Source organism: Hemicordylus capensis, chromosome 5, assembly GCF_027244095.1.
Source record: "Hemicordylus capensis ecotype Gifberg chromosome 5, rHemCap1.1.pri, whole genome shotgun sequence".
Lineage (NCBI taxonomy): Eukaryota > Metazoa > Chordata > Lepidosauria > Squamata > Cordylidae > Hemicordylus > Hemicordylus capensis.
In genome coordinates this window covers 223,484,298-223,499,079 of record NC_069661.1, presented here as the reverse complement: position 1 = coordinate 223,499,079, position 14,782 = coordinate 223,484,298, and the positions used below count along the sequence as shown (strand labels likewise).

Below are 14,782 nucleotides of genomic sequence, written 5' to 3'. Positions count from 1 at the left end.
ACTGGCTCACCAGGCTTCCGGGACCATCCTGCTTCCATTGGTGGCTGCGACCTTCAAAACTGGAGGGGAGTCGCCCGGAGGATGGGAGAGCCGAGGGCTGCCTTCCACTGCAGCCAGTGGAGCTAAATTTAAAATGAATTCTAATTCAACGTAATGCTACTAATCGTGGCCTGCTGGAACTTCAACAGTTAAATTCATTTTAATGATTTTCATTTTAACTAGCTGAACCGGAGCACAGCATCTGCACCGCTAGTCTCTCCTTGCTGCTCCCCCTCTCTGCCCCAATCTATGCCCAGGCATTTTTGCCTGCTGTCCGCCTCCTTTGCCAGGGCCCGCTGCCTCCTCCACCGCTCTCCCTGCTCCCAGACCCCATGCCCGCCACAACAGCCCCAGTTGCTGCGCCAGCCTCCACCTGGCCATTTTCAGGACCCTGCTGCTGCCCGCCCAGCCGGGCTCCTCTCGGTGGCGTGGCTCAGCTGCCCGCCACCTCTTCTCCTCTCACCGCCCCTCGCTAGCCGCCCCCAGCCGCCGGAGCGGCACCCCCTCGGCCTCGTCCAACACCCAACCAACGTTTCCCTCAGTCCCGAACTCTCGCAGCATGTCACGAGAGCTCCGCTGCCAAATCCCGGGCATGCATGCCGGCTAAGAGAATTAAAGATATAGATTTGATTTAATTCAATCTAATTAATTAATATTAATTAAACATTAATTTAATAATCAATGCTCTAAAAATTGACCTCAGCCCCCACACACCAAGCATAGTTGGTTTTGGCCCACCAGGGCATTTGAGTTGTGCGCCCCTGTGCTAGCTTAACAGCTGTTTTAATGTGTCTTATTTCTGATTTTTGTGTTGTTGGGGAGGCAAGCTATCCATTCTCTACCATCAACTTATCTGCCTCATGTCTGCACTTCTGTGACTGACATACCACTAGCTTTGACAGCAGCAGCAACAGTGGAGGGAAAGGGTATCTGTCCTTGGTTCAGGAACCAAGTCCCCATTTATAGCATTATTTGCTAAGAGAAAATAAGTTCTGAGTTAAGATGTTTTGAATTAAGATACAGTTTTCGGGAACCAATTATGTCATAAGTCCGAGGACTTCTTGTTTTACCAGTAACCTATATTGTCATTACAACACACTGTTTCTGTGTCCACTCAATGGCAGCATAACTAGGTTCATTATTTGGGATGCTGCGGCTATTTTAAGGGTTGGGTGACTGCTGACATGAGTCAGAATGAAGATGAATGGGAAGCTTCACTGTATGTTACATTTGAAGTTATTTGTTGACCTCCTTTTACGAAAATATTTGTCCCTTGTCAAATGAAGACTGTTGCTTTCCCGCACTTCCTCTTGAAAACAGCCAGGTTTTGATGTTTTTGGTTTCAGAACATTTTATTTTCATTTTCATTTCCAGCTCTGGAAAAGTCACGGTGATGAGTCGACCATCCCCTTTAAAAGGTTCTTGTGACTTAACAAAGCACAGTGACTTTGCTTTGGCTATATTTAATTTTTTAAAAATCCCACATCCTGCATAAGAAAAATGATGTTGACTGTGGCATTGTAAATAACAAGCTTTTAATTTCCAGTGCTGTAAAATCATTTCATACATGAATTGCATTGGGAAGATTTAAAAAATAAATACATCTGGGGCTGGTATGAAGAACTCTTTAACTGGCCTAATTAAAGAGACCTACAAATAAAGTTAAGAGTAACAAAAATACACACAACTCATAACTCATAAACAGAAGCCATTTCCCCCTTATACCATAGATCTGGCACTTATCTCCTTTCCATCATCTGGTCAAGGAGAGGTGAAGGACCTTTTTGAGGGAATTTGCTTTGCTGTCCCAGGGCCACCTGGGGGTCAAGTTACCACATAACTGGCAGATATTCAGGCTGTGGATGCCTTACATTTATAGTAAGTCCAGGAATGAAGAGATCTGTGGAAAAATGGTGCCCATTCAACCTGCCCTATTAAGAGAGATGTCTCCCTCCATAGCATCCAAAAAAAAGAATTTACTTCAATGCCTCCAGTTTGTTGAGCGACCACCAAAAATCGAATCTGGGTTTTGGAAGGAAGCAGCTATCAAGAATCATTTGGCTATGCTTTTAAATGTTTTTGGTCCCTCGTTTCCCCCAAGTTCTGACTCACACAAAGGTAGTCCAGCAATGCTCTGAGAGGTAGGGTCAACTGACTACTGCTTTACTTAATGAGCCAGGATCCAGAGTACATCTTCCTGGTGTCCAAGTATACCAGGGTAGACAGCAGGCTCACCAATGAGGCCAGGTGAGGTGATGGCCTCAGGATGAACCTGCACTCTGGGGCAGCAAGTTGTGGGCATTCCATCCCACATTGCCTGAGGTCATCGCCTTGCCTGCCTTGCCACTTGTCACTCCCTGCTGCCATCGCTGCCGTCATTTCTCAGTCTGCCAGCTAGGCAGGTGGATCCCAATGCTAGGCAGGTGAATCCTGCCCCCATTCACTCAGATGCTGACTACATCACCTAACAGCACCACATCGGCATCAAGGCACAAGCATGGTCCCTCAGAGACCAGATCAACCAGCTGCCAGACAGACACATCCTTCCTTTCCCTTTCCTTTCCTTGAAAAAGGTTCACTATCAACCAGACCTTACAAAGTAAATGCCAGCCAACCTGATCTGAAATACAACCACATAAAGACTGCATAGATAGGGATGTGGTTCCTCATGTTACCCATGTGGAGGTAAAGAAGTGTGTGTGCCTCTTGTGGTGGAGTTATCATTTTCTCTAGGCTGGCCTTTAGTGAAACAAGCTGGCAGGGATAGGAAGAATATTCTACACAAATTTATGAAGGAATCGCTTAGAATTCAAGGAGAGCATACTTAAGATCATGTAGCATTTGTTATTCTACCCAAACACTCTTTTAGCTACCATGTTCTACTCTCTATCAGAGCAGCTCAGCTCATTTGTGTAATTGGTTGCAGGGTTAGTGGCTTGAAATGTGACCACTCCTTGTAGTATCATTCATATGGAATGACTGTGCTCCCCAGATCAGGAACATGGTTCATAAAGCTAAAGGGAAATGTGAAATAACAAGGAAGCAGACCTATTTTGAATATTTGCTGTTTTAAATATAAACACGCGAAGCCTGCTTCTGTGGAATCATTCTATATGTGATCCTAATTAATTCAGACCCTCCTGTTGAAAGGCTCTGGCTCAGTTGAGAGCATGATTTATAAATAGATATACCAGCTAAAAATTGGCAGTATCTTAGCTCATTAGTATCATCAATATAATTCTATAGCTATTAATGAAAACTTGTATAAAATTCTGTATTGCTCTTATTATTATAGTCTTGCTAGAATAATAATAATAATTATTTCTTGTTTACACAGTCAGACAGGTGTTATTGACTGGTTTGTTTTATCCAGACATCGAGTCCTTCCCAAGGACCTGGGATGGCTGAATTTTATTGTCAGTTGTTATAGATATCGTCGCAGAATGTAGGCTGTTCCCAGTAAAGCTGCTTTTTGTAATTGGCTGATGGTGATTTCTGTGGCCCCTATGGTGTTGAGGTGCTCTTCAAGGTCTTTTGGAACTGCACCCAGGGCGCCAATGACCACTGGGATTATTTTGGTCTTTTTCTGCCACAGCCTTTCAATTTCAATTTGTAGATCTTTGTATTTGGTGATTTTTTCTATTTCTTTTTCTTCTATTCTGCTATCCCCTGGTATTGCTATGTCGATTATTTTCACTTGTTTTTCTTTCTTCTCGACTACAGTTATATCTGGTGTATTGTGTGGCAGATGTTTGTCTGTTGTTGTTATTATTATTATTATTTCATTTTATATCCTCCAAGGAGCCCAGAGCGGTGTACTACATACTTAAGGTTCTCCTCACAACCACCCTGTGGAGTTGGTTAGGCTGAGAGAGAAGTGACTGGTCCAGAGTCACCCAGCAAGTATCATGGCTGAATGGAGATTTGAACTCAGGTCTCCATGGTCCTAGTCCAGCACTCTAACATCATGCTGGCTCTGAATCATGATGAGAATGTATGAATTAAACAACATATGTAATGTAATAAAATAAATAAATAAATGTAATGTAATGTAATATAGCATTGTAAGATAAATTCTGCATACTTTGCATATTTGGTGACAGTTTCCCTGTTATTAGGGAAAGGCACCCTGGGACATTGGGAGTGGGGAAGGACATGCACTCTTTTGGCACACACACACCCTTATTTTTTGTGGTTAGGCCAGTTAGGGAAGTATTGTCTGAGTCAGCCCTAGGCATCCTGTATTTCCTATATCCTTTGTACAAGATAAAATTAGGACGCCAGCATTGGGTATGTTGTAGTGCAAATGAGATAATTTGTTGGATTGTAAAGGCTTATAGGAATGAAGTGTGTATTTATTTCTTGTGTATTTCTTTTCTTTTCTTTAATGTTCCCATTTGTATATTGTGTTTTATTGTATACTAGTGGTTTTGTAGCCCGTTGGTTAACGGGTGCTAGTGGAGCTCTGCGCTCCAGACTTTCGCCGCCATTCCCTCTCCCGCCACCCCCCGGCGCCCAGGGCTCCGGCCGGGCCTGCCACTCACCGCCGCCCGCGGCTCCGGCTGGGCCCGCCACCCACCGCGGCTCCGGCCTGGGCCACCACTGCCCGGGCCCACCGCCGCATTGTTTTGTCTGCCGCCTCGTCCGGCGGCCATCCTGGGCGGCCAGAAGCGGCCGCCCTGAAGAAGCCGGGTAAGCGGCGGCACGGCCAGGCCTCGGCCATGGCTCTGCCGCCTCCTCGGCCTCGGCCAGTGTCCCCCGCCACCGCTTACCCGGCTTCTTCGGGGCGGCCGCTTCTGGCCGCCCAAGATGGCCGCCGGGTGCTGGCGGTCCTGCCTCCCTGGCTCCTTCTGGCCATGCGCTTCGCGCATGCCCAGAAGAGGCCAGGGAGGCACGGACACACACTTGGTGTCCGTCCACGGACGGACACCAAGCCTTTTATTAGAGAGGATTGTATATTGTATTGTGAAGAGGCACTTCACACGACTCATGTGAAGTGCCAGGAGGGTTTGTGCGGGGAGAGAGGGCTTAGCCCGCTCTCCCTGCACATGAGCAGCCTCCAAGCCCTGGGTGGCTGGATCGGCCACCCACACAACTACTGGCTCCGTCATGGAGCCAGTGGGGGCTGCAGGGATCGGGGGACACTTGGCCCCTGGAGGTCCCAGCATGCTCTGCACGAGTGGCTTGTTTTAGCCTCCTGGCAGGGGTCTCCTCATGTATTGCCATGGCGCGAAGTCGCGCCGCAGTGGCACACAATCAACTAAACAGGGTTAGCGGAGCACTCGCTCCACTAACCTCGTTTAAGGGGAGGGGTAGTTTGAGTAGTTTGTTGCCGGGAGCTACGTAGCTCCCGTGGCAGCAGGCGACCAGGAGAAATTGGGCTAGGCTTCCTTAGCCTGATTTCTCCTGGTTGTGAAAGTAGCCCCATAATGTTGTTCTGTTTATTCAGCCACATGATTGGGAGCTGTGAATAAAGAAACTTCCATTGGTGTCACTGAAATGTCTAGAAAACCACATGGTGGTGAGTAGATTCACACAATTGGCTTGCCACACAGGTCTGGCTCCTCCATGGGACTGCATATAAAATGGCCAGGCTATCCATGTAGCAGGTTCCATGTATGAACTGGGTCAGAAATGATTAAAAGAGCCCATTTTCAAGCTCTTAAAATACATAGATATGTGTTGAGTGTAGGTTCTATCCAAGTTGTGAGAATATAACCAGGAGTGTTAATTATTTCAGTTTAATTGATCTGAAATTAAAGAATTTGGCATACGTGGAATAAACAAACAATCAAACACGTTCTGGGATAAAGATCTGCCAAGAGTACGTTTGCCCTGCTAAGAAACACCACCCAACTAAAAGGCAGCTTGTAAATAACTTTTCATCTCAACTGCAAAGCTAAGTTCCTTATAACATAAACAGGACACAGTTAAGGCCCACATCACAGAGAGCAACAGAACAGCAATAAAAGGAAGTCTAGGGTGTGATTAGCCTCCCAATCCACCATGCCCAAAGGTTAGTGCAGCTGGAAACCTTGGCTCTAAATGCAAACGATAATGAGCACACCTGGCTTCTGCTTTGCTGTGATGTGGTTGTAGTGGCCAAACCGATTTCTAGTCCATGTTTCCTGACTTGGCTCACTGCTGGCATTAGATAAATGAGGCTGTACCAAGTTCTAGTGCATTAACTGCTGTGTGATGGTGATGATTATGAGGATGAAGATGATAATAATAATTTAAAAGCTTAAATAATTATTCAAAACCTTAGAATGTAAAATTTCCTGCCGTTCAAAAATGTAGAAATTTGACTTTGAGGGTTACTTTAAGAACAATTCAATTAATTTTAAGAGAATGTTAGCCAACAATTTGCCAAATACCATACTTTAGATCTCCCTTTCCCCCATTCAGAACCATAATCTAACTGCATCTACTACTACTACTACTACTACTACTACTACTACTATGAATATTTATATACCGCACCTCAACCAAAGTTCTCAAAGCGGTTTACGTAGAAAAATAACTAATAATATAACTAACTGAGACTGTTGAAATAAATGCAAGTTAGATGATGACATTTTAATTTCTGCAAGTGATTTTGAGTTAGGAATATCTGACTGAATTTCCTTCCCCTGCTTCCTAAATTCATTTTGGGTCTATTTCCTATTTATTTAATTACTTGTTTCCTTGATGTTGGATCAGGTCTTGTCTGTGGCCTGAGCTCAGTTTCCTATGTGAAGGCTACAGGGAACTTCTGTATGCAAGGCAGAGACTCAGAAATGAATGGGTGAACAGGCCATTGTTAGGGCCCTGTTTTCAGGCCTCTGGTAATCCTAAATTTTGCATAGTTTTGCGTATGAAAGAAATGGTTGATTTATTTTAGTCCACTATGGGCATCAGGGTGGGTGGGTGGAGGAGATAGGCATCTATCCTATTGAATATATACTTGGTAGAGACAAGAGTTCATTTACGTGTAGGAGGGGAATTGGGTCAAATGATAGTATCCCAAATATAGGTAGATGATATTTTAGACACCACTTGCCTTGTTGTTAGAGGCAATAATATGCATGACCAGGAGCCAAGGTACTTATATGAAGTTCACTCAAAATGCAGATAACGTTTCATTGGGGGGGGGGGGTGGGGATTGCTGTTGCAAGTTCCCAAAGCAAAAGAAGTTGCTAATCCACTCAATGCAGAAGGATCCCAGAGAGTCTGGGAAAAACAAACAGGTTCCTTTTGGAAAAGAACAGTGTTTTTAGGATTTTTTTCCCCTTGGCAGGCTACCAGACAGAAAGGCTGTCTACTTCTTTCCTTCTTTCTGAAATCCTAGTAAGTGAATGGCTATATTTTCTTTCGGGAAAAGAGAAAATAACAGGAGACTTCCATTCAGTAGGATCAACAGTGGAGTCAACCAGGGCTGCTTGTATGTGTGTGTGTGTGTGTGTGTGTGTGTGTTGGAGGGAATACCTACATACTAGTGACAGTGAGCTTGCTGAAATACAAGTTAATGGCACACTTAAAAATGACTCCCCAATTTTCATTGGATTAAAAAAACGATAAAAACCTCCAGGTAGGCAAATAAATCTTTAAGCATTCAAGTACAACACTCTGAACAGACTCCAGGTCAACATTTCCTTCCACAACGCCAATCATATTTATGTTTCGCCCTTATCTAAGATGGGTACACATGGATCAATAGATGCCTCCCCCGACAACCCGCTCTAGGATTTTCAAAGCCAGATGTTTAACTTATGAAAAAACATTTTAAACCCATTTAAAAAAAAAATTAAAGGATTTTATATAATGAAATATAAGCAGGATTTTAAAAACCAGGGATTTTAAAACCTTAATCGTACAAATGAAAGTTGGGTGCTTGATCATTTAACCACATACTTTTTGTTGTTAAGGTTCTGATTCAGATAAAGATTTTAGATTTGAGCTCAGTTACAGTTCACTGAAAAATGTCTCTGAATGATTTGGGGGTTCAGGTTTGGTTCAACTCCTTGTAGAAGCCTGGGATGAGGGTGCTGGTAGAGGGCAGAAAGGCAGAGCATGAGAGCGAGAAACATACTGAAGAAGGCTCAGCGGCTTGATATTTCTTCAGTACTTACTGGTTGAAAATACACTTCCCAAGCTCCCAACTCACTATTACACATGCTGAAGGCCGGATTTCACCCACCATATGCTATGCACTGCATGGTGCCTTCATGTTGTCCCTCCTTTTACATGAAACACAGTGCATCCACTCCCACCTGGAGACTGAATTTCTAGAGAATCCTGGAGGATGACAACTCTAGCAGCTCACATGAGGCATCCGCAAGAGCAAAAATCGGGACAAAACAGGGACAGAGATTTATCAGTGTCAAGAGGCCAGAAAATAGGGACTATCCCTGGTAAAGAGGGGCAGCTGGAACCTATGAAATGGTGGCTATTTTTCACCAAGGGAAACACACACACACACACACACACACACACACACACACACACACACACACACACACACATTTTTGCAATGGGTAGAAAAGAAGCTTGGGGATGGCAATTGTAATTGGGAAAATGGCCTACACAGGAAGTTCGCACCCACTTTCCCTCTTCCGCTCTTCTGATCACATTTAGAGCCTCCCATAGCAGCTTTTCATTAAAAAACAATCCAGAAAGTCAGGAGACTTTTACACATGTCTGGTGTGTAATGTCCAGTGGCCTTCTTTCACATAATTCACCAGACAGGCTAGTGGATCTCTAGGGGTGCTACAGTTTGTGCCATAAAGCCACAGTTCTCTCATAATATCACCACATGATAAAAAATCTCTGGGGTGTTATGTATAATTACACTCACATCTTGTCTTATTACAATTATTTTAATATTCAGGCCCTATTTGTGTTTCCCCTTCAGGTCCTGCTACTAGTCTTGATGGTTATATGCTACCTCCAGGTTCCGAAGCAGCATGGCTCTGAATCCCAGTTGCAGGGGAGCGACAGCAGGAGAGAGGCCTTCATCTCTTGCCTGTGAGCTTCCCAGAGGCATCTAATGGGCCACTTTGTGAAACAGGATGCTGGACTAGCTGAGCCTTGGGTCTGAACCAGCAGGATTCTTCATATATTCTTAGGTTCTTATGCTCACAGACAGAATCTGGGCAGGCAGTAAAGCAATCACATTTCAGTATGCTTTTCAGGTTGTGCAAACAGAGCCAGAAGACAAATGCAATTGACCTCCAGCATGCAGTCCTGCCCTCAGACTGATTTCAAACCCCCACTGTACCCTCACCCCTCACTTGGTATGCAGTTAGGTTCCTCTTTATGTCCAGTGTAATAGGACTTCTGAACTGAGGTCAAAACTTGACACAAGATTATTTGGAACCCTCATTTTCTTCCAATTAAGGGATTTGACATTGTCACTGCCCAGTAAGGTGTACAGGGCATAGATAAACAGCTTTGCCAACAACATGAGGATTGGTGTGCACATGCAGGTTCTGTCAATATTGTCCCTTCCTTACCTTCCCCATTCCAGCATGAGCGTGCCCCAGCTTGATGACAACAGGAAAAGCTGGAGTTGTGATCTGAAAGACAGACAAGGAAAACATTAAGGCACTGGCATATGGCAGCCTCTCTCAGAATCACCCTTGTTGCTAGTTTTCTTCACGCGCATATCTGCATATCTATTTATGTAGAGGAAAAGAAGATATATGATGGCCATTAGTAAAGCCTGTATACCATATGATGAATTAGTAAAGTGTCCCAACAGCCATATGCAGAACTGTTTTCAGCATGCAATTCCAAAAGCATTTGCCAACTGAGAACCATATACTCTTTTCACATACCAGGCACTTTCCTCAACATCTAAAGTAATTGGGGAAAGGTTATTTCCATTTCCCCTGATAACAGTCGCCAGTAGGGAAGGAACAACTCTCAGCTTGCTCTCAGCTCTTGCAAATAAATTTATTTATTGTTGGCATGTATATACCGCTTTTCAGGCGAACCTCCCAAAGCATAAGAGCATAAAAACCAAACAAGCAACATGTCTACATCTTTACGTGCAGTGCTCTTTAGGCTTTGATCTCATCTCTCTTCCTCTCCTCAGATCAAGAGGGTTGCTGGTTTATTTAAATAAATCATTTAAATCTCTGCAACACTTTCCTATCATATGAACAATTCATTAGGAAAATGCTTGTGTTTTCTCCTGCCATAGCAAGGAGGTGGGGAAGCTTGCAATTAATAGCAGCTTTAATTTAATTCATCCAAACTGAGTGAGCCCAACAATGAAGACTGGTGAGGCAGTTGCCTTGGGTGGCGGATTGAGCAAGGCGGCTGCAGTTAGCCGAGCACTGCTACCACCCCACAGGCCACCTCACCAGGCCTTGCTTTTCCTTGCTACCACTGATCTCCCCACTCTCCCGGCTTTTTGAAAAGGCAGGGGCTGGGAAATGGAGCAGCAGGAAGTGTGAGTACACAGTTCCTGCTGCTCGGTTCACCACCCTTGCTTTTTCAAAAGGCAAGGATAGTGGGAAATGAGCAGTCAATGGAGGTGAGCAGCGGTTCCAGTGGGTGCCACCACCACTACTAGCTAAATGGGCGGCGGGGAGCAGACAATGCTGGGGGCTGGGAGGAGCAGGAGAAAGGAGTGGGATGTGGTAGGAGGGGGAAATTCCTCTGGGTTTGGGGGGAGAAGAGGGGGAGAATCCTCCATGGCACACTTTGCACGCCATAGGGAAGGGATTCTGGATCGTGGAAATGGGGAGAGAAATCATTGTGTGGTGTGATGTGCACACCATGAGGATAGGATGGGGGCAGGGGCTCACCAAGTCGCCTCAGGCGCTGGTGGATCTTGGGCCAGGCCCACACCCATGCTTATATCTTAAGCACTCAAAATCATTACAGAAACAAGTGCTATTAATTCACAGACATTAATGATTCTTCTACATGAATATCACCACAACTCAAAGTGGGAGAAAAAAGGAAGTTGGAAATGGTTTTGATGGAAGTGTGGTGTGTTTGAATCCAGGGAACATAAGAAGTTGATCGTTAAGCTAGACTCAGTTAAAGCTGCCAGAGGCCCTCTTACCCGTGGACATCTGGGCTGAAGTCCAGGGCCTCCACAGCAAAACCTCTTTAGTCTGTCGGCTGAGCATGATGATGCTTAATTTGCTGGGAGGGCGGGGAGAGCCTCCAAAGGCCTTTAGGTCCAGGCTCCAAAATGACTGTGGTGCACCTCTGACAGCCGCCTGAAAATACGTTTAGGTCCATCTGAAAGGAAGTGGGATGGCATCCCATCCAAGTTGGTGACCCAACTTTGAGAACTGATAACACTTGTTTCATAGAAAAGTGCATACAGACTATAATACGCTGCTAATACTCATGAAAAATACTAAATACTGTATAGTTAGCAATTTCCCCGCTAGAAATGGTCTAATATATTTATATTCAGGGACATCTTGTTGGTTAGCTGAAATGTTAAAGTGTCCCTGCTCCAAAATCTGGCTGCTCACACAATCAGTGCACATCATGGTGTTGTCAGCATGGACTTCTGTGATTCTGAGCATCACATGACATAAAGTGAGGCATAATGTAAAAAATAAATAAATCTCAAAGGCAACAAGCGATTGGGACATGGAGGAACGCTTTTTTGGTGATTTGCCCCAAGAGGGATTTTTGTCAGGTGCAGGCCTGAGATCAGTCAAACCCAGTGGTGGAGCTATAATTTGGCGGATAGGTTCAATGAAGCCAGCCGCCCAGCTCTTAGGAGGTGCCTGGCTCACTCCTCCCGCAAGTTCCAGCTGGCCTCATTTCCCAGCCTGCCTCATTGCTCACTGGGTATTTTCTTCATTCTCTTCCCTTGCTCTGACAATGAAGCTGGATGGGAAATGAACTGCAGAAGGCCACGCGCGGCCCTTCTGGGTGTCACATGTAGGGGTCTGTGGCCAGCACCCAAAAGGGCTTCTTCTGCAGCTCACTTTCCAGCTGGCCTACTTGTTGGCTGGGAATTCTCTTCATTCTCTCCCTCACTCAGAGCTAAGGAGAGAATGAAGAACATGCTCGGCCGATAATGAAGCCGGGTGGGAAATGAGCTGCAGAGGGCTGTGGGCTGACTACACCCCCTGAATGTGATGTCACACACAGGGGTTGTGACTGGTATTCAAGAGGGACTGCCGCGAAGAGGGGCGAACACAAGCCTACACTCCCCTAGCAATGCGCCTGGTGGAATCTGTTGAAGCTCCCTCTTCCACATAACAGAGCCCAGTGGCTTCCTCTGCAGCTGGTCAGCTTACTGGCTGGACAAGAAGGATGAGTGTAACCAGTGTCAAAACTCAATGTGCTAGATTCATCAAACGGTTAACTTACAGTGATGAATTACCATTTTTAACAGAACTGTACTTGTTTAGCTTTGAAAACAGTAAAGAAATTGTTCTCGTTCCAATTATCAATTATCCCCAAGGATAGGAACCTGGTGTGACCTAAATATAGATAAAGGCTGTTACCTTCATCTGTGGTAGTTCTATATATAACCAAGTATTTGTACATTGTTTGTAAATGAAGTTCTTTGTTACACACTGACTTGCCTGACATTAAGAAAAAGTTGGGAGAGAGGAGGACTGCCTGTACTTCCAACATATCATATTACCTTTGTGATTAGGGATATCTCTTGCACATGCGCGCCCCCCCCCCCCCACACACACTGCATGATGTATTTTCAGCCTTTACAGATGGGGAGAAGCAATTCACTTCCACATTTCACCATAAAGGAAACATCTGCAATGTGAAGGACCTCAAGCCCTCGACTGACAGAGGAAGGAATCCGTACAAGCTAAGGAGTGTTTACTTTCCATGGGAAAGGCAGTGGGATTGATGCATGGAGTCTCCTTTTCCTTGGGGGAGCAGCCTTATCAGAAGGATGGAGCACGTTTTGTATTCAGAATATTCTAGGTTCAATCTCCACTTAAAACTTAAAAGGATCACTACTCAGGGCCACTCTGAAGAGCTTCTCCGAGAGAAGCTTTGACTTCTTCCAAGTCAAAGTAGGCAGTACTAGACAAAGAATGGACTGACTTGGTGACTGAGATAGGCATTTGTAATGGGGTGAAAAACAGGCCATATGTCTAGTGATCCTTTCTTCTGTCTCATATTGTCTCCCTGAAAATGGCCACATACTTCAAAGGAAGAGGCAGAAAATCTTGGGTATCTTCATTTATCAGGATAAGCTAGTGTCCTGCCACCCAGAACCAGCATTTCCTTTTCATTTGCCTTTTAGCTAAACACACCTCACTACAAGGGAAATTAATGTAGCTTAATTTTCAAACAATATTGTTAAGATATAAACAGGCAGGAAACCAAGTGCCTATTTTAATCTCCCAGACCTGAGAACCATAAATGAACAAGGAATTTCTGGATTCAGATGCAATGGCCCCATTGATGGGTGTGATAAATGAGCAGATAAGACAGAAGAAAGGAAAGTATAACTGGAGGGAGCTAGTGCAGTGTAGTGGTGAAAAGACTCAGCCACAAATCAGGACATCTCCAGTTTGAATCTTGCCTCTGCCCTCAGCCATAGCCAAGCAACTACATAGGGGCACCCCGAGGTATTGTGGTGCCTGAGGTGAGGAGGCAAATGCTGCTTTGCCTCATGTCCCTGGTGGGGCCCCCACTTTCAAAATTGATCCTTGCAAGCTTTGAAAGCAGCGTAGGGATCAAGGAGAAGGGAAGGTTGCTAGCAGACTCCTCTTTTTGTGTTTTTGCAAGCTTTGCAAGAAGTGTGAGAAGAGAAGGGCAGCCTTCTATTATTGCCCCACACACCTTCCAACGCTTGCAAGGCTCAGATCAGTTCCACAGAGCTGTTCCAATTGCAACAGTTGGGGGCATCTTGCCACCCTACTGGTACCTTAATAATCTGCCACTTGAGGCAATTGCCTTAGCTTGCCTCATGCAAAGGCCACCCCGGCAGCTACATCTCAGTTGGCCTCAGCTGCAATATGGAGATTGTAAATACTTACTTACTTACTTAACTTACAGGGAACTTAGAACCAAGATTCTCAAAGCAGTTTGCATAGAAAAATAAACAAGATTACATACAGATAATTCATGTGAAGTGCTTTGCACACTCAAAATCACTGTAAAAATCACTAACAGCCATTCTATGCATGTTTTCTTGGAAGTATGTCCCAATGGCCATATTCACACATAGCACCGAACCAGAGTTTAAGTGGGCAGAGGTTGTCTTATCATGACGCCCGAATGCATGCAACTCTGGTTCCGCGAGGTGACCCACCCAAGGTTTGGATTTTGAAGCTTCAGTCTGAACCCTCGGGTTGTAGTGAGTTTCATCTCCCCAACCTGATGTTCCATGCAGCTTGCGTGTCGTGTGAATTCAGAACTGCAGGCTGTGTTCTCTGTGACTGGAGATGAGGGAGCCTCCCTCCCTCCAACTGTGATTGGCTTTGCAGGCTGTCCTTCATGACAGAAGGAATCCTGCACAGCCAGTTCCCCCTCCTCTCTGCAGTCTTGATGACAGCAGAGATAATGTTCTCTGTGACATCCAAATTCAGACAGGAAGGTCGGGAAGTGGAGTAGAGTGGAAGCACAGGTCCCTTGGACCCACTGTTCCATGTTCCATGTGAATGCGGCCAATGTGCTCAATGGAGCTTCCTCTCAGATTCAGTTCCTCTCAGTTCATAGGATTTCCGCCTTAGTGCTTGTTTGGCTATATACATACAGCAAGGGGGTATGACAACCACAAGAGTGAAGCTAGAATTGC

General features: G+C 45.1%; 1 protein-coding gene across 7 annotated transcripts in view; it reads right to left on the bottom strand.

Moving 5' to 3' along the window:
* SYN3 (synapsin III) overlaps nt 1-14,782 on the bottom strand; it is a 304,303-nt gene that overhangs the window by 51,573 nt on the left and 237,948 nt on the right. For all 7 annotated transcript variants that reach the window (XM_053257382.1, XM_053257387.1, XM_053257380.1 and 4 more), the window contains one exon: nt 9,534-9,596. In XM_053257382.1, the coding sequence (XP_053113357.1) occupies nt 9,534-9,596 (63 nt within the window). The remainder of the gene's footprint in view (nt 1-9,533; nt 9,597-14,782) is intronic.